At 50.4% G+C, this 25315-nt stretch overlaps 1 protein-coding gene across 6 annotated transcripts in view; it reads left to right on the top strand.

The window, feature by feature from the left end:
• The window catches only part of GATAD2A (GATA zinc finger domain containing 2A), a 105563-nt gene extending 81067 nt beyond the window's left edge, over positions 1-24496 (top strand). For 5 of the 6 annotated variants that reach the window (XM_058727311.1, XM_058727315.1, XM_058727310.1 and 2 more), the window contains exons 4-13: positions 9080-9212; positions 9339-9470; positions 10981-11070; positions 11686-11817; positions 11985-12152; positions 13756-14035; positions 17002-17300; positions 17977-18051; positions 18340-18535; positions 20942-24496. In XM_058727311.1, the coding sequence (XP_058583294.1) occupies positions 9080-9212; positions 9339-9470; positions 10981-11070; positions 11686-11817; positions 11985-12152; positions 13756-14035; positions 17002-17300; positions 17977-18051; positions 18340-18535; positions 20942-21072 (1636 nt within the window). In that variant the 3' untranslated portion in view covers positions 21073-24496. The remainder of the gene's footprint in view (positions 1-9079; positions 9213-9338; positions 9471-10980; positions 11071-11685; positions 11818-11984; positions 12153-13755; positions 14036-17001; positions 17301-17976; positions 18052-18339; positions 18536-20941) is intronic. The other variant, XM_058727309.1, reaches the window with a different exon arrangement.
• Positions 24497-25315: the final 819 nt, after the last annotated feature.

The following is a 25315-nucleotide window of genomic DNA, read 5'->3' as shown; positions in this document are numbered from 1 at the left end:
ATGGCTGTCATTTGGTACACAGCAGGAGTGCTTTATCTTGACAACAGAGTATTAAAAAGGTACGTACTTGGGCACCTGTTAAGTGTCCGACTTCGGCTCAGGTCATGATCTCATGGTTCATGAGTTTGAGCCCCACCTGGGGTGAACTCAAGTCCCACTTCGGGTGAGCTCGAGCCCCACTCTGGGCTTCACACCCCGTGCTCGCTCGCTCCCTTCTCCATCCCTCTCACTCACTCATGCTCTCTCAAAAAAAAAAAAAAAAAATTGAAAAGGTACATACTCCAGGGTTGAAATTAAATAAAGTCAATAGCTTGTACTTCATTCAGGGCTTTGCCTAAGTATGGTGTCACTGAATCCTGGCAATTTGGCTCTACTGTCCTAATTTGGTGAAAAAGGCAGTTGTCTCAGTGTTACAATGAAAACGACCTGGCAGAGCCCCGTTCAATGCAGAGTTGCTTAGGTGGGCTGGGGATAGGTCATCTGGCATGGGCAGAGACCAGGACATCCACCAGAGCAGTGTGCTCACCTCTCAGGCAGCAGTGGTTAATGGCCTGCTGGAGTCAGACAGTAGAAGGAAGAGAAGCCCTCAGTGTGGAACCTTGTTCCCAGGGACTTCTGACTGCAGGCAGGTGACCTGATGAGTCAGTTCAGAGCTAAATTATAGCTGCATAGGTGATGGGAGCTGTTCTGTCTGTCCACGTCATGTTCAGCAAGGATGGGGAAGAGAAGTGGGGCTGTCATTTGTGGACTAGGTGCACTTTTTGTGCCTTTTACATTTTACAACATTTCCTGGAGGTCAACAGAATCCCATTCTGCAGATGAAGGAACTGAGGGTCATTGAGGTTTGGTGATTGAGTGGAGCCCCCATAGCTGCAGAGGTAAGCCCAGCCTCCCATGGTCCTGCTGCACTTACAGCAGCTGGAGCAGATCTGGTGGGGTGTGGGAAGCACCAGAGCTGTGCTGAGAGAACAAGTTGAGATTTGCCAGGGAAAGGTGGGGGAGGATCCAGCTGTTTGAAACACAGATTTTTTAAGGGGGCAATAAACTTTCAGGCAAAAGCAAGCACTTTCCATTTATCACAAAAATTTGTAGTTGCTCCAAGCTGGAAAGCAATGTTTATTTCTTATGGGTGGTTTTCATCTGCACACAGGTGAGTTTTCTCTTGCTGTGAGGTGGTGGTGGAGCTGGCATGCCAGGAGATGTTTGGGTTTATGTGATGTAGGGATTCCCTCCATGCTTCAGAGTGCTCCTAGGTTCTCTTTGTGTTACCTGGAGGAAGGTTGGTCTGGCATGTGGGTCCAGTGACTGGAGGAAGGAGGGAACGCCATTGTTGGTGCTGTGGCGTCTAGGGTCCCATGTTCCTTTTTCCTCATTCTCCCAGGCCCTGGGCCCTTTGGGAATCTGGATGCCTGAGTGCTGCACCCCCCCCCCCCCCCCCCGGCTCGTTTCCTAGGCAGGCAAGAGTTCTAGCCCAGTCACTCTGAGGGCCACATCCATGTTGTCACACTGTCCTCTCTTTCTCACCTCAGAGACTCGGCATGTGGATGCTGCTGGCTTGTCCAGGATCCTAAGTATAAATAAAAACATTTTCCTCTTTAAACTAATCCAAAAATGATATTTGATAATCTGAGTTAGAGGTGTCAGAGTTGACAGTCATGTGAAACCCATCCTCTCCCATGCTGTGACTGCTTCTTTTTCTGGGGTGTCATTGAGCCCTTTAGGCCACGGGCATGCAACTGTTCTGATCCGTGGTGGGGGCCTCGGTCCCTGTGCAATGCACAGCCTTTGGTGTCCCAGAATTGGGCAGGATTACCAAGGGTCCACAGAAACCTGGGCGTAGTGTGGGCCCAGGTTATCTGCTGCCATAGGTGTGTGACCTCAAGAAGTCACACCTTTCAGACTGCTTCCTCACCTATAGAATGGGGTGACAGTCAGTTGAGAGGAGTACACAGATTACAAGATTACATCTTGGTGGTTGGCATGGAGATGGCCATCGTAGAGGGTCAGCAAATGTCCTGGGTGATTTTTCCAAACCTAACATAGGTCAGCCTTTCAGTTCTATGACTGTGGTCATTTGTAAGAAGTGCCCCTTCCCAAGTTTCTGAGCAGAGCATACTGAATTGTATTTAGACTTCTAGTGGTGTCAGATCCTGGCTAGACATGTGGCTGCTGGCAGAGTTAGGCTGCAGTGACCTCCTTGGGTGGATGCCAACCCTCCGGGCTGCCCCATTGCCATTTGGTGTTGGGGTCTTTATGTGGGGCCACTATTGGCTTCTCTCCCCAAGGAGTGCTTTCTTTAACCCATCCTTGCCCTGTGTCTATAGCCCTTAGTGACTCTCCACGCCCCTAAAACTGGCCCCTATTGCTAACTCCAGTTACAGTGAAGTCATCTGGGCCCCTCTGGCCAGGCTGTGACTTCGGGGGCTCGTGTGTTCCTAGAAGGAGCCCCAGCAGGACAGGCTGAATGCTTCCTGGCCTTGCTAACATAACAGCACAACACTCCTCTGCTCTGGCCATGCACCTTGGGACTGCTCTCCTCTGTGCTGGGGGTCCTGGAGGGGGGTTGGGCTTGCAGGGCCAGAGCCCGATTCCAGGAGCTCCTTCTCTTTCTTCTGAGATGCTCAGCTGTAGCTGTTGCAGGGTGCACCATAATGGATTCCCAGAGTGATAACTGGACCTGAAATCTCCAGGAAGAATGATGGCTGGATTTCAAAACTCTCATCCCCAGCTGCTCACCTCCATGGCCTCTGTGGCCAAGAAGCAAAATATGTTCTGACTTCCCAGCCCCTATAAAGCAGACTCTGGGCTTTTCTCTTGACATCCCAGCCAACAGAGTGTCAAGTTACAGGGCTGGAAGAAATGGTAATGGATGCCAAAAAGGGAGTCCAGGGAGTTGAAGAGGGGCCAGGGCAGGCAGGAAGCAGGTGGGCTCCAGGGCCCTGAGGGTCTGGGGAGGGGACCAGGCACCCGTCAGCGCCTACCATCCCTTGGGCAGGCAAGTCCTTAGCTTTGGGGCACAGCCCGTATCTGTGTGCAACAGAGTTCCCTCTTTAATTGCATCAAGTGTCCCTTAGTGAACTGTGCCCCTTGGGAAAGCAGGGCGGGGTGTCGTGGGGTCCTAATGAGCAGTCCCATGTCCAGATGGCCATGAAAGATCCCAGAGGCATGTGCAGGATCTGCCAGTGAAATGTTTTGAGGTGGTAGGACTAACCTGGGAACTTGTGGTAACCATCTTTCTCTCGTAGGATTTTTCTAGAAGTGTTTCTGGAAAGGGGATACTCATTAGATTAAGCATGTGGAATTGCTTTCTGGCTTTGATTCACACCACTCAGTGCAGTGTTTAAGCTGTGGTGGCTCCCAGACCCACAGATGGCCCTCTCCTCTCCTATGGGACACTCTGTTGACTTCTTTTTGAGCCACTCTGATGTCTTAGGTCTTTCTGGAGCTGTGCTTCCATATCGTCTCAAGTCTGCATCTGCCATGGTCTTCCATGTTCAGAGAACTGCCCCCCGCCCCCAACTTTTGGGAGTGCTTTAAAGTTTAGCAGGGGTGACTGCTTAGGTAAACCTTTTCTCTTCCACCTTCTTTCTCCCTGCTTTGTCCCAGGGTAATTTCTAGAATGGGTCTCGTTGGGGACAGTCTGAGAAAGAATATGGAGTTATAATGGTGTGGGCTGGTTCCCTGGGGTGGGCAGAGCTGGGCTATCAGCCCCGTTAGCTTAATCGTTTAAGGTATAGATGTATTAGTGTAGCATTGTCTTGTCATGTCTGCTTGTTGGTTGGTCCTAGCTAGGCACTGCTTCTTGGGCTCTCCTCCTTGCAGTCCTGTGTCAACCAGACTGGATGTCCCCAGTGGCATTGTCACTTATTAGGATGGCTGGGTCCATCTCTGTGTGTCTGTTGACCCTCCATCCATACAGCTAGGTTGGCATCCTCAGTACGGTCAGATCCTACCGGAGCATGCATTCTGAGGGGCTAAGCGGAAACTGCAAGGCTTCTGTGTCCTTGCCACAAAAGCTTGTAGCATTGTTTCCTCTGCATTCCTGTAGGTCAGGAATGAGTGAGCCACAAAACCAGCCCAGATCCTAGAGATAGGACTGGAAGGGTGTGTGAGCATGGAGAGGTGTGGTCTTCTGTACATGGTTTTGTTGACTGTGAGTAGTAAGGCTCCTTCTTAACAGTCACCAAAGTCCTGACTCACAGGTTAGAAGTTGGACTTCCAAGACCTATTGCTTGAAAAGACATAATGACACAGAATTCAGAAATCCTTTTAAGTGAATTTGCACATCCTTTAGCAATGTGGCATCTGTGCATGTGGAAAGAGCCGCCCACATCAGTCAGTCTACAGGCATCACTGGATTCCTCATGAGCTCACAGACTTCATCCTGGAACCAGGTGCTAAGGAAGAGTAAGGTGGGCATGCCCACCAGCCGCGTTGCCTGAGCACCTACTGTGCCAGGCCCTGCACCAGCTGCTGTGACAGAGCAGTTCACAGAACAGACACATTGCTGCCCTTTCCGGGTTTGAGAATATTTGAGTGTTAACCCTCAATGGCTAGTTGTCTGCTATGTGCCAAGCTTGCATTCATGGCAAGCAGCTCCTTACTGTTTAGGAAAGATTAGAGCCTGAACCTCCCTGATGGTTTCATAGGGTGTCCGAGCCTCGGCAACGAGATCTCACCTCACCAGCAATCCTGAGTGACAGCAGAGCAGGAATTCCTGTCCTGGTCCTTTTAAGAGGCACAGGGAGAGAAATGTCCTGCTCTGGGTCTTCACTTACAAGAGGTAGAACCAAGTGAAACTCGGGTGGCTTTGTGGGGGAAGTCCCCAGTGTGCAGGCTTGGTTCATAGTGCCTATTTATGGTGAGCTTTCATGAGTGCAGCCACAGGCTTTGGAGGAGGCCCTGTTGCCTGTCCCCAACTCCCAGCCAGCGTGGCACTAGAGAGAGAGGTTCCTGCCCCTCTGGCTCTGTGGAGGTAGGGGGCATCACCCCCTTTCCCGGGGCCATGGTGTCACATCAGGGCTGGACCCCTCCCTCTCTCTTGCCCTTTGCGTGTTGGGTCACCCTGGGAATATCTTGGTCCTCACTGGGAGCTGAAGTGCCTCAGCCTTGTGGAGACAGGCTCCAAGTGGGGCTGGGGGGCCATGGCTACTGTGCCTATGATGGCTTCCAGTCCCAGCTAGCAGTGGGGGAACCTGCTTGTCAGACAGTGACATTGTCACCCTGGGAGGCTGTAGGATGGTGAGTTGACCTAGTAGAAAGGTGAAGTCACTTTCCTTGGACTAATTTGCTGGAGTGAGGATGAGTAAGCTGGCTACCAGCAAGGAAGCCTCTGCTCAGGCCTGTGCTGCCTTTCAGTGGAACCCCATAATTCTGTCCTGGGCTCCGCCCCCAGGATGAATAGTACCAGGCATAGCTAAGGCTTCCCCAGGCATGCATGAGTGGACTAGGGGAGTGCTGATCATGCTCCCAGGGCTGGCATGTTGGAGGATTGGGCCAGCCAGGGACCTTTCGGAGGGTACATGGTTTGAAATGTGTGTTGAAGTGTGCATTGAGGCTCACAAGGGGGCCTCAGGAGTTTGGTGGAGGGACATTCCATGAAAGGACTGATCGTGAAGGCAGGAAGAACCCACAGCACCATGTATCTGTGAGTAGGAGCCGGGGGTTATAGGGGCTGGGAGCTGGAAAAAGCAGTGGATAGGTTTGGCCTGGGAGGTGTGAATGGGCTCCAGTGGAGGAACACAACTGAAGGAGGGTCAGGTGGAGCCAAAGTGAATATTTGCAAGAGTGAGTGAGGCTGGTGCTAGGTCTAGCAAAGCCCCCTACCCAGCTCTTAAACACAGCTAATAGTTACCTGCCTTTCCCCACCTAGCCAGGCCCAAAAGATGAGGAGAGTAGGGGAGAGTTCTGGTAGGGAATGGTTGTAGCTGACTATACCTGTCTCTTCAAGTGGGCACTGAGGAGGAGTTTGTTGTCCTGGGGCCTTGTTTTGTTTACAGTCTTCCCCAGCTTCTCTAGTGTGTGCAAGAATCTTGGGGATCTTGTGAAATGTAGGCTGTGATGGAGCAGGTCCTTGGGGTAACAAGATACTGTATTTCTTCGAGCTCCAGTGAAGCTGTCCCTGCTGTTCAGTGAGCCTAGGCAAGTGGTGGTCCATTTCTTGGGCCCTGCTTGCCCTTCCTCCTCCTGGGGGGTCTGTTCCTCCTGGTGGATCCTGAGGATAAAACTGCCTTTTATCCGGGGATTTATCCTCATTGCTTGGCATAGCACCTGCTTTCTTAGGTGGGTTTTCAGTAAATACGAGTGGATGAATGAATGAAGTGTCCCCTTTCCCACAGTCAGACCCTACATCAGGCATGCCTGTTCAGAGAATAACAAAGGTCAGAGCTGCCAAGCACAGTTTCTGTGTTCTCTTGATGAGACTGCTTCCCCTGGCACAGGCTAAGGGGGACACTAAATATTAACCTTGTACTGACTCCTGGGATGGTACCCTGGTGCTGAGGACATGGGATCTGTCTTGAGATAAGATTATAATCCTTGCCTTCTCTCTAAGAAACTTGATGGAAGATTCAAGTAAGTAACAGAACTTTTGTGTTTCTTTAGCCAGGGCTGACATATAGAGGAGAAGGTGGTGAGACTGTTTTTGCTGATAATAGCCTGGTCTGCTTCCAGGGATTATCATAGGTCACATAAAATCTCTTTTGATCATGACTCCCAAGATGGACAGAATGGGCTTATTAGATTTGCCCTGAAATCATATGGCTCCCAAATAAACTTTGTGCTCAGGCGGCTACCATGGACTAAACGCAGTAGAGCAGCGTACCTGGCCACAATGCCATTTCCCTGGCAATGTTGGGCTAGATTTCCTCTGCTTTTGTTCTTCTGCCTAAATGTTTTTGTAATTTAAAACAATTTTTTTTTTAAAAGAATGCCCATAGTAATTTTCAGCCTGTGTCAAAGGGGTGTTCTTTTTCCTGAATTAAAAGCACACTCTGATAAAGTACTGAGACTTTTGAAACACCTTTACTTTAAAAATTGAGTTCAGCAAGTTTTCCATGTTGGAAACTAGAGGGGCTGGTGGCCTCTCTGTGTTTGGAAGAGGTAACCCTGATCCCTGTAATACACCAACGGCTCCCTGTGGGCTGGTGCCACATATGAAGTTCCTGCAGCTGGGCAGCCCCGGGGTGAGCTGGGTTGCCTCCATTTTCTGACAGCACCTGAACCCTACCTCACTTCTCAAAATGAAGGCTGCGTGTCACGAACCGGTTAGAACTGGCTGTTGCCATGGTTTTCATGTTGGAAGGCACAGTTAAAAGGGTCACATGACCAAGGAGGGAAATGCCTTTGTCACATGACTTTTTGGTGGATGATTAGCATACAGGAAGTTCACTCCCTGCTGGCTGCTGGGATGCTGAGTGATCATTGATGGGGGTGGGGTGACGTCATCTCTTGGATGAGTTATTGATTAGTCTCAGGCCAAGATGAGACCTGGGAGTGCTGTGGTCAGAGTGGCCATCTCAGGGAGCTTCAGCCTCCAGATGGTCTTGGTCCCTCACCCTGCCCTCTTCCCTTGGGCAAATTTGAGTTTTATTGGACCTCTCACCTTTAGAAAACTGCATGCCCCCAATAAGATGATAAAAAGTGATTGCCATGATCTCTGTGCACTCTTGCTCAGGAAGAAGTGCCTGCAGTCTGCAACTCTAAACATGGTTCTGTCTGGGTTGCTGCTCTGTCTGCATAAAGCCACCTGGGAGCCCACCTGATCTGGGACTAGTGGCCACAGCTTCTATACTAGGGCCTTGCACTGCCCCTCAATATCTGTGGATGCATCCAGAGAAAATGGAATTGGAGTCCCAAGGTCACCTTGAGAGTTGATCTTGGGCAGATTGGGGAGTCCGCAGACACACAGATGAGTGGTGGTTCCCAAATTGCATTGGTCTTTGGTTTGGTGAGGTCCAGTGTGATGTTCTGAGTTACTTTATAAACAGCCAACCAGTTTCTGGACTTGAGAATGTGGGTTGATAACCCCAGTGAGGAGACTGTATACCTTGAAATAGTACCTTTTAGTCCATTCCCCTGATCTCTTGTGAGAGTTCAGTCAACAGCTACACTGGTTAAATCCGATCAAGGTTAGGAGTATTGAGGTGTAACCACCATGTGACTCTTTAGGAGGAACAGGGGGAGAACTCTAGGGGATGGGGATAAGGGTCCAGAGGTAGACATGAACCCTCGGGATTTGGTCCTCTGAGCCCATCCATCCCTAAAGACAGAGCTCATTCCAGGAATGAAAAAGGCAGCTCATTGGGCTATTAAAGTACTAATTCTCCTTCTATAACTCTGTCTCTCCTTGGGGGTCTGGTAGGAGGAGTGGGACAACTTAGAGCTCTTCTTCCCAATTAACTTCATCAGTTTGTTCTCTGGGTCACAGTGCCACCTAGTGGGTGTATTTGGTCCTCTGCTGGTTTTCCCACTGATGAAAGGAAGGATCAGATCCTTTTCATCACAAGTGGAGGCCAGGTTTTAAGGGAAAGTTCACATTTGGCCAAAACGGAGATGCTTGGTGGGGGGCAAGCACTGTCTCTGGGACCTTGTGTGTGGACTCTGCAACACAGTAAAGGCTTAGACACTGTCACACCAACACACAGGAGCTCCAACAATAGGCCAAGACCCTGCCTCAGCCCCAGGATCAAGGGCTGAGTGTTTTTATCCAACACTGAACCACATGATAGAGAAGGAAGCTTTGATGTTTTCCAAAATGGCCGTATCACTCTTGAACACACCAGCTTGTCCTTGGCTCTGGGTACACAGAGGTGGGCAACCAAGAATGGTTCTAGCTAGAGGCCTAGCTGTGGGCTTGGGTGCCTTATGGTGAGTTCAGTGAGAGAAGTCAATTTGGGTGTACGGTAGGGAGGACACCCAAGGAGAAGAGACTGGGGAAGGTGAGCAGGACAGCCATGCTCTCCACCTCTGTGCTGTGACTAAATTTGTGCATCTGTGGTGTGTAGGTTCTGGGCTCTGGGGAACGGCGTCTGGCAATGTCCAGGCAATCTGGTAACAACCTGCTATCCCTGCTTCACAGTGACATGAAGTCTGAGAGGAGAGCCCCCTCTCCTGATGTGATCGTGCTCTCCGACAATGAGCAGCCCGCAAGCCCAAGGGTGAACGGGCTGACGAAGGAGGCCTTGAAGGAGACCAGTACTGAGGCCCTCATGGTGAGCTTGTCCCTGTATTGGGGGATGACCCTGCCTGACAACACCCTGAAATGGACCTGGTGACATGGGGCTTGTGCTCCCTGGCTGTGGCCCTCCCCCTCAACCCTTGTTCTCTTGCCCTTACAGAAAAGCAGTCCTGAAGAACGAGAAAGGATGATTAAGCAACTGAAAGAAGAGTTAAGATTAGAAGAAGCAAAACTTGTTTTATTAAAAAAGTTGCGGCAGAGTCAAATACAAAAGGAAACCACCACCCAGAAGGTGTGTGTGCATCTGTTCTCTCCTCAAGGCCAACAAGAGCCATTTAGAACAGGGGACAGAAGTTCACAATCATTACCTTGGCCCACCTCAGTACCAGGAGCTGGAGCAGCTGGTCATGGGTGAACAGGTTTCCTCAGGGGTGTGAGGGTCAAGATCTGAAGTGGAAATTTGCAGTCTCAAGTTTGAATTTTGGATTTAGCAAAAACGATGTCAGAGTAAAAGGATATTACAGTGCATTTTGGTCTAGAATATTCTCAATCTGAGTATGTAAAACTTACTCCTTACAGATTATAAGCCTTAAGAAAACAGATGTCTTTGAAGCTGTTAGAAGAACATTTCTGGATTGAGAACTGTCACAAGCCCATTTACAGAGAGGCCTTCTGCCCTGTGGATGGCCATGCTGGGCATCAGTGGCTACCATGGTTTTGTGGACAGATTCCCTAATGCTACAGGGGCATGCCAAGTGCTGCCCAGGCCCCAGAGTTTCGGTCCTAGGGCTTCTGCTCTTGCTATCTCCCCTGGGGTCTGAGGCTCCTTATGCTGCCTCTTAAAAAAATTTTTTTTTAATGTTTATTAATTTTTGAAGCAGAGAGAGATACAGCGTGAGTCGGGGAGGGGCAGAGAGAGACGGAGACACAGAATTGGAAGCAGGCTCCAGTTTCTGGGCTGTCAGCACAGAGCCCGACATGGGGCTTGAACTCACAAACTTGGGAGATCATGACCCGAGCTGAAGTTGGACGCTTAACTGACTGAGCCACCCAAGTTCCCCATCCTTATGCTGCTTCTTAATGCAGCTTACTGTGTAGGCCAAGGTCAAGTTTGTATTCTTGGGTGTTTTTAAGCTACCCTTCTATTTACTTCAACCACTTTATCAGTAAGCTAGAAAGTAAATGTGTCTTGGGCAGTATGAGCTGACAGTATGTGGAACACATGTCTTCTTAAGGGAACAGGACAGGAGGATACTCATTGGTCTGACTTAAGGCTTTGCTTGAGCTCCCACTTGCACATAGTCAATTAGTGGACATGGCCTGACATCTGTTAATCTCCCAGTGGACAGAGCCCTGCTTATTACTTGTTTTCTTGTCAGCTGTTTAAGACTCAATGAAGTGAACCAAGTCTGTCACTGTCCCTTCTCTAGTAGAATATGTTACTTTAAGAAGTTCCTGGACTCAGTATTTTCTCACCAAGGTTGGGATTAGTCTACCCAGGCCTGGGGTCCTTTGGCTCAGTCACCACTGCCAGCCCTCATATTCCCAGGAAGGCAGAACCTGCTTTTGAACCACAAAAGATGCCAAGCGTCCCCAGGGGTGAGGGGTGCTGGAACATCTCTCCCCTGCCCATTTCAGACATGTCAGTTCCTGCTACAGATGTAAACAGACTGGAAGCAGAACCTTTGAGAGACTGATGCTTTTGGAAGAGGAAGAAAACCAATTTTCCTCCGTCTGGATTATGTGTGAGGGGAGCAGGACTGACGGCCCCCTCATCTCTCACATGTCCTGCTCTCTTGCAGCCCACAGGCTCTGCTGGGAGTGCCGTGACCACCCCTCCCCCGCTTGTGCGGGGCACCCAGAACATTCCTTCTGGCAAGCCATCCCTTCAGGTCAGTGTTCCCTCTGTGATCCTGGGCAGTCCTGATCCAGTTCCTGTGAAAGGCTGCCCATTCCTTCTGATTAGATTTGAGTGAGGCCCAAACTTAGGCCATTGTTGACATCATGAATAAATAGTCACTGCTAGGAGGAGTCCTAGCAAAACTGGAGAAGAACCAAGATTTAGGCAGACCAGGCTCCTTTCATTTTGACACTCCCAAGGGTGGTTGTGGATGCAGCAGGACCTCCTCTGTCCATAGGATGAGATGGGTAGAGCTCCTACTCTCAGACATGAGATCAAGGTCTAGACAGGGGCCCACCTTCCCTCAAACAGGCCTGAGCCCCCAGCTCAGACCAGCAGGCAAGTGACACCCAGCCTGGGTTGTCTGGACACCTGCTGTGTGTGAAAACATGCTACCTTGTTGGTGCAATTCACTTTTGAGTGAGCCCAGTCTGCACAGCTCTTGTCAGAGTCCATGTTCCTTGTTTTCTTGTGCCTAGAATAGACATTTTAGTGCTTCCCCCCTGCCTTTTAAAACAAGTGTGTACTTTTACAAAACAGCAAACCTGTTTGTTTAAAAAAAAAAAAAAAAAGCCATGTAAAACCTGGGGTTCGGTGCCGTTGACAGACCTCTTCGACAAGAATGCCTGGCAGTGTCATCCCACCACCCCTGGTCCGCGGCGGACAGCAGGTGTCCTCCAAGCTGGGGCCACAGGCGAGCTCACAGGTCGTCATGCCCCCACTCGTCAGGGGGGCTCAGGTGAGCAGGGCGTGCTTTTAGGATGCAAGAGTGTCCAAGCAGCTCCAAACAACCAACCACCTCACAAGAACAACCCTTCCCAGTCATCAGGTTGGGGGCTCTGGGGCCCAAATCTTCCCTCCCTCCATCATCCCTCTTACCATCTTATCCCCTATCCCACCCCACAGCAAATCCACAACATCAGACAACATTCCAGCACGGGGCCGCCACCGCTCCTCCTGGCCCCTCGGGCCTCTGTGCCCAGTGTGCAAATTCAGGGACAGAGGATCATCCAGCAGGGCCTCATCCGTGTCGCCAATGTCCCCAACACCAGTCTGCTCGTCAACATCCCACAGGTAAGGGCTGTGCTGAGTCAGGGTGGGGCACATGCCCTACAGACACAACACATCAAGGGCCCACACTCCTGGGGCATAGTCTTGTCACTGGAGTGGTATGTTGTGGCCTGCCCACTCAGAGCCAGGCAAGGCCTTGTATACCCCATGGAGGTTTAGACTAGAGCTCCTTGGGACCTGTCACAGTATGAAAGTCACGAGCAGGAGTCCTGTGTTCAGAACTGTGGTCTAACAGAGGTGGGTAGCTATTGAGAGGGGGAGAGGTGCAGAGCTGAGTGGTGGGGGGAAGATTCAGGTTGCGTATGGGACTCAGCATGTTTTGGAGGATGGATGAGGCCAGGTGAAGAATCTGATAGGCCTGGAGATGGATGCGGGGCACCATAGCCTTCCCCACCCTCCTCCCTGTCAGCATGAGCACACGAGGGGAGCATGTCTACGAATGTCCTCACAGCACCGGCACATCTATTCTTAGCCGTGAGTCCCTTCACCTCTTGTACAGAGCCTCTGAGATGGGGTGGGTCTGTTTCCACCCAGCAGAGCCCAGAAGATGGGATCAGGGTGGGTGGGCAGGCTGGAAGCAAGAGCTTTATTGACAGATAAATTACTGGGTCTACAGCGGCTTTTGCTGATGGGTGTGTTAGCTTCTCTTCCTCCTATGGTGTGGTGCATCTTTGTCTGCCTCCCTCAAATAAGACCCCGGCCAGCAGAGCTCTGGGCAGCATCCCTGCCTTCTCTGAAGTCAGGCCAGGCCAGTGTGCTATGATGGCTGGCTTCCTGTCTGTTGGGAGGCTTGCTCAACTCTGAGAGTGGTCCTGGGATAGCATCGTAGGCTCCCTGGGTCCTGTGATGTGTTGTGTGCAAGTTGTTGGGTATGTCTATTTTCCTGGGGGTGGTGTATGCTGCTTTCCTTAAATTTCCAGAAGGGCACTGATGAGGTCAACTCAGAGTTTTGAGGAAAGCGCTCAACAAGGTTGGGGGCTGGGTGAACTAGAGCAAGGAGAAAATGGAGCATTGGCCACTGGGATCCAGATGAAGGCAAGAAAAGTAGTGCAGGAGCATCAAAGATCAAGAGGGGGGAGGGGCAAGGATTGGTCCAGAAGCCGGTCTTCCCTGAAACCCCAATGAGGATACATGAGCTGAGTAAAACATGAGTCTCCAGATAAGCACACACAAAGATGCTCATGAAGGAAATGCCACCAGTGTTCTAGTGATCCACTGCCATACTGGTGTAATGAAGGAGGTCACCTAGCCCTGTGCTGGGAGGAGGGCTGCTAGGCCATAGTGACAGGACAGTGGCTGTGTTGCCTGAGTGGGGGTGCCCACTGCCCTAGTCGTGGTTTTGGTTTCATGGGTGTCCTCATGGCAAAACACAGCAAATTACAGACTTTAAATGCATGTAGTTTATTGGATATCAGCTAAACCTCAAGTATGTTTACAGGATTGGTCAATTTCATAGAGTGATGAGTTTAACACTGCTTTGCCTGTTGCTTGCTGATGTCAGGAAGCTCAGAGTTATTGTCTTAAAGACAGTGCAGCTAATGATGCCATCCTGGGCTGTGGGGTCAGGCACCCCCAGCACACTGACCAGGTTGTTATCTCCCAAAAGCCTTCCCCAGCATCGCTGAAAGGGACAACAGTCACCTCTGCTCAGGCGAACTCCACCCCCACCAGCGTGGCCTCTGTGGTCACCTCTGCGGATTCTCCAGCCAGTCGTCAGGCAGCTGCCAAGCTTGCGCTGCGCAAACAGCTGGAGAAGACGCTGCTTGAAATCCCCCCTCCCAAGCCCCCTGCCCCAGAGATGAACTTCCTGCCCAGCGCTGCCAATAACGAATTCATCTACTTGGTCGGCCTGGAGGAAGTGGTGCAGAACCTGCTGGAGACGCAAGGTGAGTGGGCTTTGGGGCCATTTTCATCTCTTGCTACTGAAGTTTCTCTTACATGGGTTGTTTTGAATGCACAGCACGTGTTAGAATATCAGTTCTGCTTGCTGCGAGGCTTAGATTACTTTTTTGCTTGTTTGTTTTAGTTCTTGCATTTTTAAAAATACTTATTTTTGAAGTATACTTGACATACAATGTTACATTAGTTTCAGGTATACATTATAGTGATTTAATAGTTCTATGCATTAATCAGTGTTCACCACAATAAATGAAGCCACCATTTGTCACCTTAGATAACTTCTTAAACACATTACAGTCACCTTTCTTCTCTTGTTGAGGCTGCCTCTGAGAGCTGGGCCCTGAGGAAGCCTGAGGCCCTGCACACATGGTCTGAGGGGGGTGAGAATCATTCCCCAACAGCTCTGTGACGTTGGGGCAGGCAGAAGAGGGTGAGGAGAAACGTCTGCAGGAAGTTGACAGGCTTTGCTTCCAGACGGGGCTCTCAGGCTAGAACTTTCCAGAGCCTTGAGTGCTCTGAGCCCCCAAGGTGGGAGAGGGACACCTATGTCTGGGCCAGATTCCCTTGAACATCCTCCTTGGAAACAGTTTGGAAAGCACCACTTGCATGTTAGGTTTTAGGGATAAAAGGGCATATATCAGTTAGTGATCAAAAGTAACACTGGAAATGGAGGTGGGAAACCAGATATTGGCCCTTGGGAGGCCTCTACCAGATGCTGATGTGAAGATGTTCTTGCTCTGAGATTGATATGTGGTGACTTTATTTGGGCAGCCAGCCTGAATCCTCTCCCTATGTGATCTCAGCAAATGCTCAGAGCTGAGGAGGAGGTGGAGCCATAACCAGTCCAGGGCAAGGGAGGGCTCAGTAGGCTTTAGACCACATACCTTGAATTGTCCCTTAGTACATGCCGACTGCTCCCAGGGAACAGACTCTGGGGCGAGCGTAATTGGGGCCCGTACAGAGAAAAAGCACCTTCTGCCTGCTTGCTTCTGCAGAGAGGGAGGGAGGCAGGTGTGTATAACAGGGAGCTGTGACCCCCGTAGTGCCTGCTTGCTGTCAGGGTGTTGGTGGGAGTGCTTTCTTCTCCCTCATTAGTCAGCATATCACAGAATTTCCTCCTCAGGTGTTGTATTCAGTGCCTTTGAGAGGCAGAGCCCTCCATATGTAGGCAGGACCAGACCCAGGGCAGAGAACACCCAGCCGGCCACCTCAGATTTACTTGTAGCCTCCTTACTACACCCCACCCACCTACCCAACCCCATTGCTCTTAAAACAGTCCCCAACCACAGGGCCATATCAAGGATTGACCATGAGTCAGGTTGAGAGTAGGAGACCACAAAGGCCCAACCAACATTGGCTTCTGTAAAATGGGGGTGGTAGATAGACTCTACTTGTCAGAGGGCCCCAGAGCCAGGCTCAGCAGGGAAAGGTATGAGCTGTCACATGGCTTGGATGTGTTTGGATCCCTTTGATGTCTTTATGATGGAGTGTTATTGGCAAAAGAGCTGCTGCGAGCCCAGTGCAGGATGGGTGGGTGGGAGACCCAAGTCAGGACACAATGCCCGTCCATCTGCAGCCATCTGCCCTGGGGACCTCCTCTCCCAGATCAGCCTTTTCTCTACCTGTTCTCTCATCAGGAGTCAGCATCCCTCTCGTATTGCCCAAAACTGGTCCTAAGTGTGGGAGGAAGCTCTGAGCCCTATTTGAGGTGTCTCCTGATACCTCAGAGAGCCTCAGTCTGGTTGGCTGTGTGCAGCCTCATACCGGCGTCTCCACTCTGGTGCCATTCATGCCCACCACAGCTGCCTAGGAGAAGGTACCTTGTCCTCCAGGCTTGGATGTTTGGAAGGGGATGTGCTCTTTTCACCAGAGCATGTTAGCTGCAGGTGAGGGCCTGGGGCTGGGGGCCTGAAGTAGACCCTGGGTGGCTGGATCTGGTGACATCTCATCTGCTCTGTGGGGTGAGGGGCTTCCCCAGTCTGATCCTGCACAGCCCCTCAGCATTTGGGGCAGTTTGGGCAGGCCAAGGGTCTCTCAGCAGCATGGTCTCTGATGTTAAAAGGAAGTTAAGCCCTTGAGTACTAGACACAAAAAGATAGTTGTAAAATGCCAAAAGTACCCCTTCACTTTGGATGGCAAAAATAATTTTGATCCCATGCCTGAGCATGCACTTTACCTGGCTTTCCCCAGTCACCCTTCCTATGGCCAACCGAGGTGATGCCACATTCCCATCTCAGAAAAGGGGGCCAAGGACCCAGAGCAGTTGTGTGCTCTCAGCTGGGCAGCAGGTATGAGTCCTGGCCCTGCTGCTGACTGGTGTGTGACTCTGCAAGTCACTTCATCTCCTCAGCCTCGGTTTTCTCCTCAGAAAAACTTTCAGTGGACTAGGGTGCCCTGTTAGGAGGTTATTGTGAGAATTGACCACCTTTGTATATGCACAAGACACTGGGTAGGATACTTGTCAGCATGAGTATTTGCTGGATGATTGGTCCTTATTTGACTTGCCCATCACAGCGAGGTGGGACCTGGAGGGGGTTACCATTTCCTTTTCACTGATGAGGTGTGGGAGGGTTGGAAAAACCTCCATCCCTGAAATTTAATGTTGCACTGAGGGTGGGAAAGGCAACTGGGAGGAGCCAATCTGAGAGCATTGATGTTCTTGAGAATTGGTACCCAGTGTACCTGATCCATGGCATTTTCCAAAGCTTCTCAAATTCCCTTCTATTGGCAGACCTTCCCCAGGGCTGGCCTAGCGTCCACACACAGCATCCAGTATGTGTGTGCCAAACAGACATTGTCGACTTGGGATTTTGGTTCCTGATGCCAGCTGGGCCATGCAGCCCAGGGCACTGCTCTAGATCTGTCATGTGTCCTCATTCTGCCCTGGGATGGTAGGGGCTCTGACTCTGGCATCCTGTTCCTCTGACGTGAGCCCACCTGTCTCTCCCTGCAGCAGGCAGGATGTCAGCCGCTGTTGTTCTGTCCCGGGAGCCCTACATGTGTGCGCAGTGCAAGACGGACTTCACGTGCCGCTGGCGGGAGGAGAAGGGTGGTGCCATTATGTGTGAGAACTGCATGGCATCCAACCAGAAGAAGGCACTCAAGGTAGAGCACACGAGCCGGCTGAAGGCTGCCTTTGTGAAGGCGCTGCAGCAGGAGCAGGAGATCGAGCAGCGCCTCCTACAGCAGGGTGCCGCCCCCGCACAGGCCAAGGCTGAGCCTGCCACCGCCCCACACCCCGCACTAAAGCAGGTGAGAGTCCTTAGGGAGCCAGAGCTGCGGCCCTGAGGCCTGGGATCATGGGCTGGGCGGCCTTGCCTCTAGGAGAGGGGCCTTGTTCCCTTGGCTGGGAGTTGTTGCTAGCAAGCAAGATGTTCCGACGTTCTGTCTCACACTGGGCAGTCATCTGCCTGGTTGTTAACTGTGTGTCTAAATTGCATTTAATGGTGGCCTTTGGTGGTGAAAATACTAATTTGCAGTTTCTTTAGATTTTGTAGCTTTCACTTGCAGTGTTCCAGCTGACAAGTACTTCTTGTCTAAAACGACTTTTCTGAAAGCCACATTGAGATGCAAAAGGGGCATTTGGAAGAAATGTTCTAGCTAAATTAAGGAGAGAAGCAAGTTTGAAATCAAGTTTTTTGGCTGCTTTTTTTTAATGCTTTGCTTTCCCAGCCCTTATAGACCCAAAGCACCCCGTTGGCAACTTTTTGTGTCCTTGGAAGTCATTTGTAATTCACTAATAAATACATCTTCTCAAGACCCCTATGTAGTGGGTGGCTGTGCTGCCCTCGGGAAACAGCCTGTCCCATGGGGACTGGGCCTCATGCGGCCACAGCTGCTGCCCTTTGGTCACTCTAGGTCACCCTAGGCCGGCCTGTGGATGGTGCTGACCTCGGTTTCAACCCCCTCCCCCCCCCCATTTGTGTAGGTCATAAAACCCCGGCGTAAGTTGGCGTTCCGCTCAGGAGAGGCCCGCGACTGGAGTAACGGGGCTGTGCTACAGGTCAGAACTGCGGTGCCGGGAGCCCCTGCACCGCGCCACCAACCAGCCCTCACGCCCCAGACCGTGACCACGTCAGTCGCCGACTGTCACGCTGCCTGCGTCTGTCTGTCTCTCCCTGCCTCCTTCCCCTCTCCCCCGGTGTAACTTACCTGGTCTCCTGATTTTGGACTTTAGGGACCCTGTGTGGGTGGGAAGAGGTCGGCCAGAGCACGGAGAGGCTGCGCTGAGCGTCTTGCCCTCTGTCTTCCCCTTCCCCACATGAGCCATCATACCTTCTCTCCGCTATAGGCCTCCAGCCAGCTGTCCCGGGGCTCGGCCACAACGCCTCGAGGTGTCCTGCACACATTCAGCCAGTCACCCAAACTGCAGAATGCAGCCTCGGCCACAGCCCTTGTCAGCAGGACCGGCAGACATTCCGAGAGAGCTGTGAGCACCGGCAAGGGCAATGCCACCACCAACTGGAAGAAGGCACCCCTGAGTACAGGTGGGTGGCCCCCACAGGGCTTAGAGTGGGGACCTTGTCATGATGAGGTCCACAGGGGCACCTGGGTGGCTCAGTTGGTTAAGCATCCAATTCTTGATCTTGGCTCAAGTCATGATCTCACAGTTCGTGCATTCAAGCCCTGCTTTAGGCTCCATGCTGGCAGTTCGAGACTGCTCGGGATCCTCTCTCTCCCTCTGTCTCTACCCTTCCCCAGCTTGTGCTCTCCTCTCTCAAAAGAAATAAACCTCAAAAAGAAAAGAAAAACATGCACACATACAGGTGAACAGAAATGATAGAAAGAGCCCTGAGACACGAGACCTGTTCCCTGAGAACACCTGCTTCTGACTCTTCAGCTTAATCTCTGTTCACTAAATGAACACTCTGAACAGCTGGTAGCCCTGGGTAGATAACTAATTGCCCTTGTTTGCTCGCTCTATACCCAGACTCTAGCTCTTGACCCAAAACGTGGAGCAGACCCAGTTTAGGTAGTGTGTCTCTCTCTCACACACACACACACACACACACACACACACACACACACACACACACACACCATCCATCCAGTGGGCATCTGTCAGCACAAACACTCAATCTTGCCAACTCTGGGTGCCGTGCCTCCTCCCCACTCCCCCACCTTCCTGCCATAGGGAATGCCTGCTTTTGCTGTTATGTTTTACCTTCTCTGGTGCAGTAATTAATTTATTGTTGAGCCAGGCAGCATTCTTCATTCCCTGCTCTGTGGTTCACTCTTCCCACCCTCTGGCTTGGACAGGTCAGGTGGTACAAAGTTGCAAGCTAGAATGAGAATGTGGTAGGGCGCCTTGGTGAGCTCAGTCAGTTAAGTGTTGACTTCGGCATACGTCATGATCTCATGGTTCATGGGTTCGAAGCCTGACACCAGGTTCTGTGCTGACAGCTCGGAGCCTGGAGGCCTGCTTCGGATTCTGTGCCTCCCCCTCTCTCTGCCCCTCCCCTGCTCATGTTTTATCTTTTTGTCGCTCTCTAAAATAAATTAAAAACTCCAAAAAAAAAAAAAAAAAGAATAAAAAACTCAAAAAAAACCCCAAAAACATTGGGGGAGGAAGAGGGAAATCCCTGGAGCAGGGGCAAGACCACGGTGGGCATCAGAGGACTCTGAGGAGACCACATTTGAGAAACAACTCAAGGGAGGAGGGATACACTTAGGTGAGCATTCCCTAGTCTGCCACAGCCCCCATCATCCTTGGGTCATCCCCCACACCACTTGCCCCATTTTTTATTATTTATGTGCTGTCATTAAGGTGACAGTTAAATATTTCCACTAAAAACAGGAAAATGAAAAAGACACAGAGGGCTGAGAGAGACAGGTGAGTGCTTTCACTGTGGGAGTGAGTGTCCTGCCCCCCACCTGAGCTCGCTGCGTCCCTATCAAAAGAGGAGGCACCATCATGAGATCTGTCTCCCTAGGCAGAACTGGGAAAGCCAGGCTGTCTGCAAACAAAACACAGGAGTCTGCTGTGCATGCAGCTGACCATAGAGTTAGAAATATGGCCAAATATCAGACTTCCACAGGATGTAGCTCAGGAAAGGGAGGACATTGGTCTGATTGCCGAAGAACCTATTCTGTAGAGCAGAGAGAGAGCATTTGTAAACATAAAGCGGGCAGTGTGTGTCATGTTTAAGATGCAGCTAAGAACTCATAGCAGTTTGGAAATTCCTTTTGTGGAAAATTTTGAAAGTATATGAAATCAGTGGGAAAAGTCCAATGCAGGTGTGTGCATGTATACACAGTGGTAGGAGCCACATAAAACTGCATATTTAAGGTAATATTTGAAAGGGAATATGAAGGAATAAATAGTTGCTGTGTTTAGCAGTAAGACTAGAGGTAAGTGTGTAATAGTTTTAAAAACAGCATTTCCCAAAAGAGTTCTCCCAGCATTCCTAGTTAACCCTTGGTTTCTTGGCAGGACTCAGTCAGGTTTCTCTTTAGAATGTATAGAGGTTTCCCAATTGCATTTGACCTCAAAACACTTGTTCCACAAAGTACATTAACCTCCACCAAAAGCACTCGTGGGGTAACACAGTGATAGGGGGGATGGGATGGGGCAGTCTTTACCCCCAGGCCAGCCAAAAACCTATTTGTGTTGGGAGATTGGGGGTCATTTCTTCATTTTTCAGTTGTAAAAGAGATGCTTGTTCATTGTTGAAATTTCGAGAGTACGAAACAAATATAACGGTGTTTCTACCCCAGGAGAACAAATGCTGTATTTCGGGGCTTTCCCCCTATTCTGCGTCTCCACTGGTGTGTCACTTGTGTGTAACTGAGTGCCCGACAGAAGTATCCTGCTCTTTTCACCATTCCGTGTTCCCTTTAATGTCATGAGATTATTACCATACCATTAAAACTGTCACTCTGTTCTTTTGCAGGTGGGGCCCTTGCGTTTGTCAGCCCGAGCTTGGCAGTGCACAAGACCTCCTCAGCTGTGGACCGCCAGCGGGAGTACCTCCTGGACATGATCCCGCCACGCTCCATCCCCCAGTCAGCCACGTGGAAATAGTGCGAGCCGGGCCCGGTGGAGAACAGGCTCCCTCCTCCCTCCCACCTGGCCCTGCCACCCTCCACTCGGGAAGACATCATGCTCCCCGAGAGAATGAGTGAGCGAGCGCCGGCCATGCTGCAGAAGCAAGGGCTCCATTCTTGGCTGCAAAGTCTCGTCGCAGCTGAGGGGCTGCTTCACAGGTGGACGAGGAATATCACTGGGGGACCTTTCCCTTGGGCTTTTTTCCTTTCTTTGCCTTTAGTTTGCCCAACACCAGCAGAAAAGTGGACCTCGGGGGCTGGTTCTGCTTCCAGCCCTTCCTTTCAGCCCCCCTCTCCCCCCAATCCCCCCAAGCCCGGCAGGGTGCATGGACGGCTCACCCTGGACACTGTGACACGCTCGGCGAGACCGGCGCCCGGGGCTTCTGAAGTCGAGCGGAGCGTTCTGTTTTGTTTTTGCTTCTCCCCATCTTAGCCCTCCAAGTCTTTGACTGCCTTTCTTCATGGCAATCTCTAGGTTGACAGATTTTTTTTTTTTTTTTAATCACCTCATGATGATGGAGTTTAAAGTAAACCGTGCAGACCCAGGGGTCCCTGCCGAGCACGGCCCCCACACCCCAGAGGGTGGGCCACTGACTGCCCAGCTCTCAGTCTAGCAGAAGGCCTCTGCTGCTGCTCATCCTGGAGACCCCGGACCTCCCACACTTAGCAGAAGAACAAACTGCAACCCTGACCCAGACAGAGAGCCTGGAATCCCGGAAGCCGCGTACCGCCAGTGGAGGGAGGAGAGAATTGGCAGCAACATCTGGAGCCTGAGTGGGAAATTAGAGGGGCAGGCTATTGTGTTTTTTGTTGTTGTTGTGGTTTTATTTTATTAAATTTTTCTTTTCCTACTTATTTTGATGGACAACATCCTAAGGTACCCTGGCCTATGCTCCTGTCAGGTGTGTCTGGTGGGGAGGTGCCCCTGCCCCTCCAAGACGTCAGGGTTTCTGTTTGGGTCTAGTTTAGAACCTTTCCTTAAAGCGGGGCCATGCTGCCAGGGTTCGCCTTCAGACTTTTTTTTTTTTTTTTTTAAACCCTCTTTCGAGTCTACAGAAATGTCTTTCAAAGGATCAGGTCTGCTCTTAGTTTCATTTTGGTTTCTCCCACTCTTTAAAAATCAGTTCCATGAGGATAGACAGAAGCCGTCGTGAGTGTGCTGTGCACAGGGCTGTCTCTGTGCAGGTGCAAGGGTGTCCTGTGTGCATGCACACACGTGTGTCGATGTGGAGATGGGGTACACTGCTCCCCACTTCAGCCCCAGCCCTAGTTTTCCTATCCATGCAGTTAGGGACTTAATTTAAAATCCTTATTTTGTAGGGCCGCCGCCTTCAAAACACACTGCTACAACATTCTAATAAAGGCTCATTTAACCCCCTCTCTCATGTTGTGTGAATATCCATGTTTAGCAACATTTTGACCTGCGGTAGAAGACTTAGTTTTGCAACATTCTAATTTTTTGTTGTGTAAAACCCTATATTGCTCATTGATTTTTGTTTTGAGTGCATAACTTACATGGGCTGAAGGAGGGGAGGGTGGGGAAGAGTGGCTTTCATTCCAAGATCCAGGGATTTGGGGGATAGGAGGGATATTGACATTAGGGGGGGAGGTGTTTTTACACCAAAAAATTAAGAGTATGCAAGCATTTCTATTCCTCACATTTTTCTGTGTGCCTGGCAAATAAATACTTGTCTTATACTACCCTGAGCTGTTAGCCCTCTCTGTTCAATGACATGGGCCAGGTTTTCCAAATCCTTCAAGGAGCACCTGGTCTGGCCTCTTTCATGGGCAAACAGACCTCAGTTCTATGCAGTAACTTGGGATCAGGCATCCAGGCGAGAGTCACCTCTGCACTGGAGGGGTGTGCCAGGATTGTCACACCCCAGCTGGAGTTGAAAGGGTCTGTGACTCAAGGGCCTGAGTTGAGCTGTGCTGCACAGGTTGGGCTTCAACCCCAGCCCATTAGAACCTCGCTCATCACTGTGCTCAGGAACCACCTCTGCTCACCTTGCCTGGCTGGACTTCTACCAGCCTCTGAGCTATTAAGGGAGCCTCATGAATTCAGTACAAATCCGACCACCACTGGTGGAGGATAGGGCTACAAGCCCTGGCTCTGCCTCCTCCAGCCCAGGGTCCCTGGGAATAATCCCATCAGGGGCCACTTACTGTGACATGTAACTTTTTATTAAAGGAGACAAGAACGTGAGATGCCTTAATCTTTTGTTCATTTCTACTGTATCAAAACTCCTACTCCCCCCCCCCCCACTTTTTTTTTTAGTTTCTCCCTTTGTGGTATAACTTCTCTGATAAGACCCAAATAAGTTCTTTGATGAGACTTACGATGTTACAGGAAAGGCATATTAAATCTCTCTGCATGTGGGGTTTGGACATACTCAGAAAGGATATTAATGTTAAGGGTGTTTTCCCAGCAGCAAAGCTCATCCCTCAAAATTGGCCACAGTGCTGGGGTTCTGGTCTCTCCCTGACCCCTGGGGCCTCAGACCAAGAGGACCTGGTTCCTAGGAGCAGTGAGAATTTGGGAGCCCTCAGTCCCAAATGATAAAGGTCCAGAGTTATCTGTGACATGAACTCCCAATGGCAACTGGGAAACTGTTCAAGATGCTGGGCACCTCTGGAAGGGTGAAGGTTTGCATATTTGAAATGGCCATATGTGTATACATGCATGTGCACATAGATACCTGTGTGTCCACTTGGAGCCACCCATTGCTCTGGCCATCCTGCCCATGTCATGGGGCCCTGGTTCCCAGTATCCCAACCGTGATGTTGGGACCCACACCTTTGACAAGGCCGACAGTTGCCCTCCTTCCAGGGGTAGCCTCTGGTCCTGTCTGTACCCTGAGACCTTCATGAAGCAAGGCTTGGACCCAGCGCAGAGGGAATGAAAGGCAACTGAGTACAGCCCTGCTGTGTTGTGGCTCCTGTGTCCTACATGTCATTTTCCTGTGGACAGTCATGGGGAGGGATTTTCTATATAATTTAAACATTCTCGTCACAGGGGTGTAGATCATGAAAAAGACAGTTGTTGCTGCTCCACCATAGGGTTTTTATTTGATGCTGAGCTATGCTGCACATGATGGTTGCCTAAAAAATTCGGACTGAGCTTTTTTTTTAAAGGACAGCTGAAGTTTTATAATACTTAACAATGAAAGTGTAATAGACAGTTACACTAGTGCAGGGTATTTGGAAAGTGGGGTTTTGGGGGGTGGGTAGAGAGGTTGTCACTTGTATTTATTGTGACTCTAAATCTTTGATAATAAATGTAAAAAGTTGACCACCAAACCGGAATAGAAGTTCCAATGAACACAGGCTGGAATCAATGGCTATACATTGTGTCATGAGGAAGTCTTAGAATCTGAAGGAAAATAAAGAAATGGACAATGTGTTGGCTGTATTTTTCTTTTGTCCCCCCAGTCCTGGTTTCCCTGCATTATTTTTGTCCCAGCTTTGGGGCAGCTTGGAGACTGGGGAAGGTGTAGTAGGGTGATCCCTTGTTAAAGGGGAAACAATGAGACACCTGATTCTTGGGCTTCTTTCAGACTTCATTTCCAAAAGTGGGTGGAGTGTCTCCCCAAACTGGGCACTGTGGCTTTGCCTCTGGCCCTCCCATCTTCACCAGAACCTGTGGCTTTGTGGCCTACTTACCCACAGAGCTGAGGGAGCAGGGTGAGTGTCCAGTGAGTCTTGCCCATCCACTGGTTCTTAGCCTCCCCCTTCCAGCCTCCACCCTGGAGTGGTAGGTTTTTCTGGAATTTTCAAGCTTGGCATGTACATTGGGTGTCTTTGCTGCAGGGCATTATTAAAGATGTGAGTTCTAGCACAGACAGAGCTGTCCTGTCAGCTCTGAAATGAACAATTTCAGGTGTTCATCAATATTTGTTATCAGATATTGATACAGTTTCAAAAGTTATGCATAAAGTGAGACTTGTGATCACTGGTAAATTCTAATGTACATAAAATATAAGCCTGTTTTCCTAGCTGCTTTTATTTTTTGCAGTTTGTTGTTGTTGTTGTTGCTGTTGTTGTTGTTGTTAAGACCTTCCTGCCTCTGGCCTGGGGGTGTTGATTGTCGTCTCCATCCACCACAACTGGCTAGGCTTCACATGGGTAAGACACAGAACTGCTAACACTGACATTAGAGAAATCAGGCCCAAACCTGTCCCAGTCCACCTGTGACATCCTGACTGGTGCCCCATGCCCCA

Source organism: Neofelis nebulosa, chromosome 4 (assembly GCF_028018385.1).
Source record: "Neofelis nebulosa isolate mNeoNeb1 chromosome 4, mNeoNeb1.pri, whole genome shotgun sequence".
In the NCBI taxonomy this organism is placed as follows: domain Eukaryota; kingdom Metazoa; phylum Chordata; class Mammalia; order Carnivora; family Felidae; genus Neofelis; species Neofelis nebulosa.
This window is presented reverse-complemented; position numbering and strand designations above follow the sequence as displayed.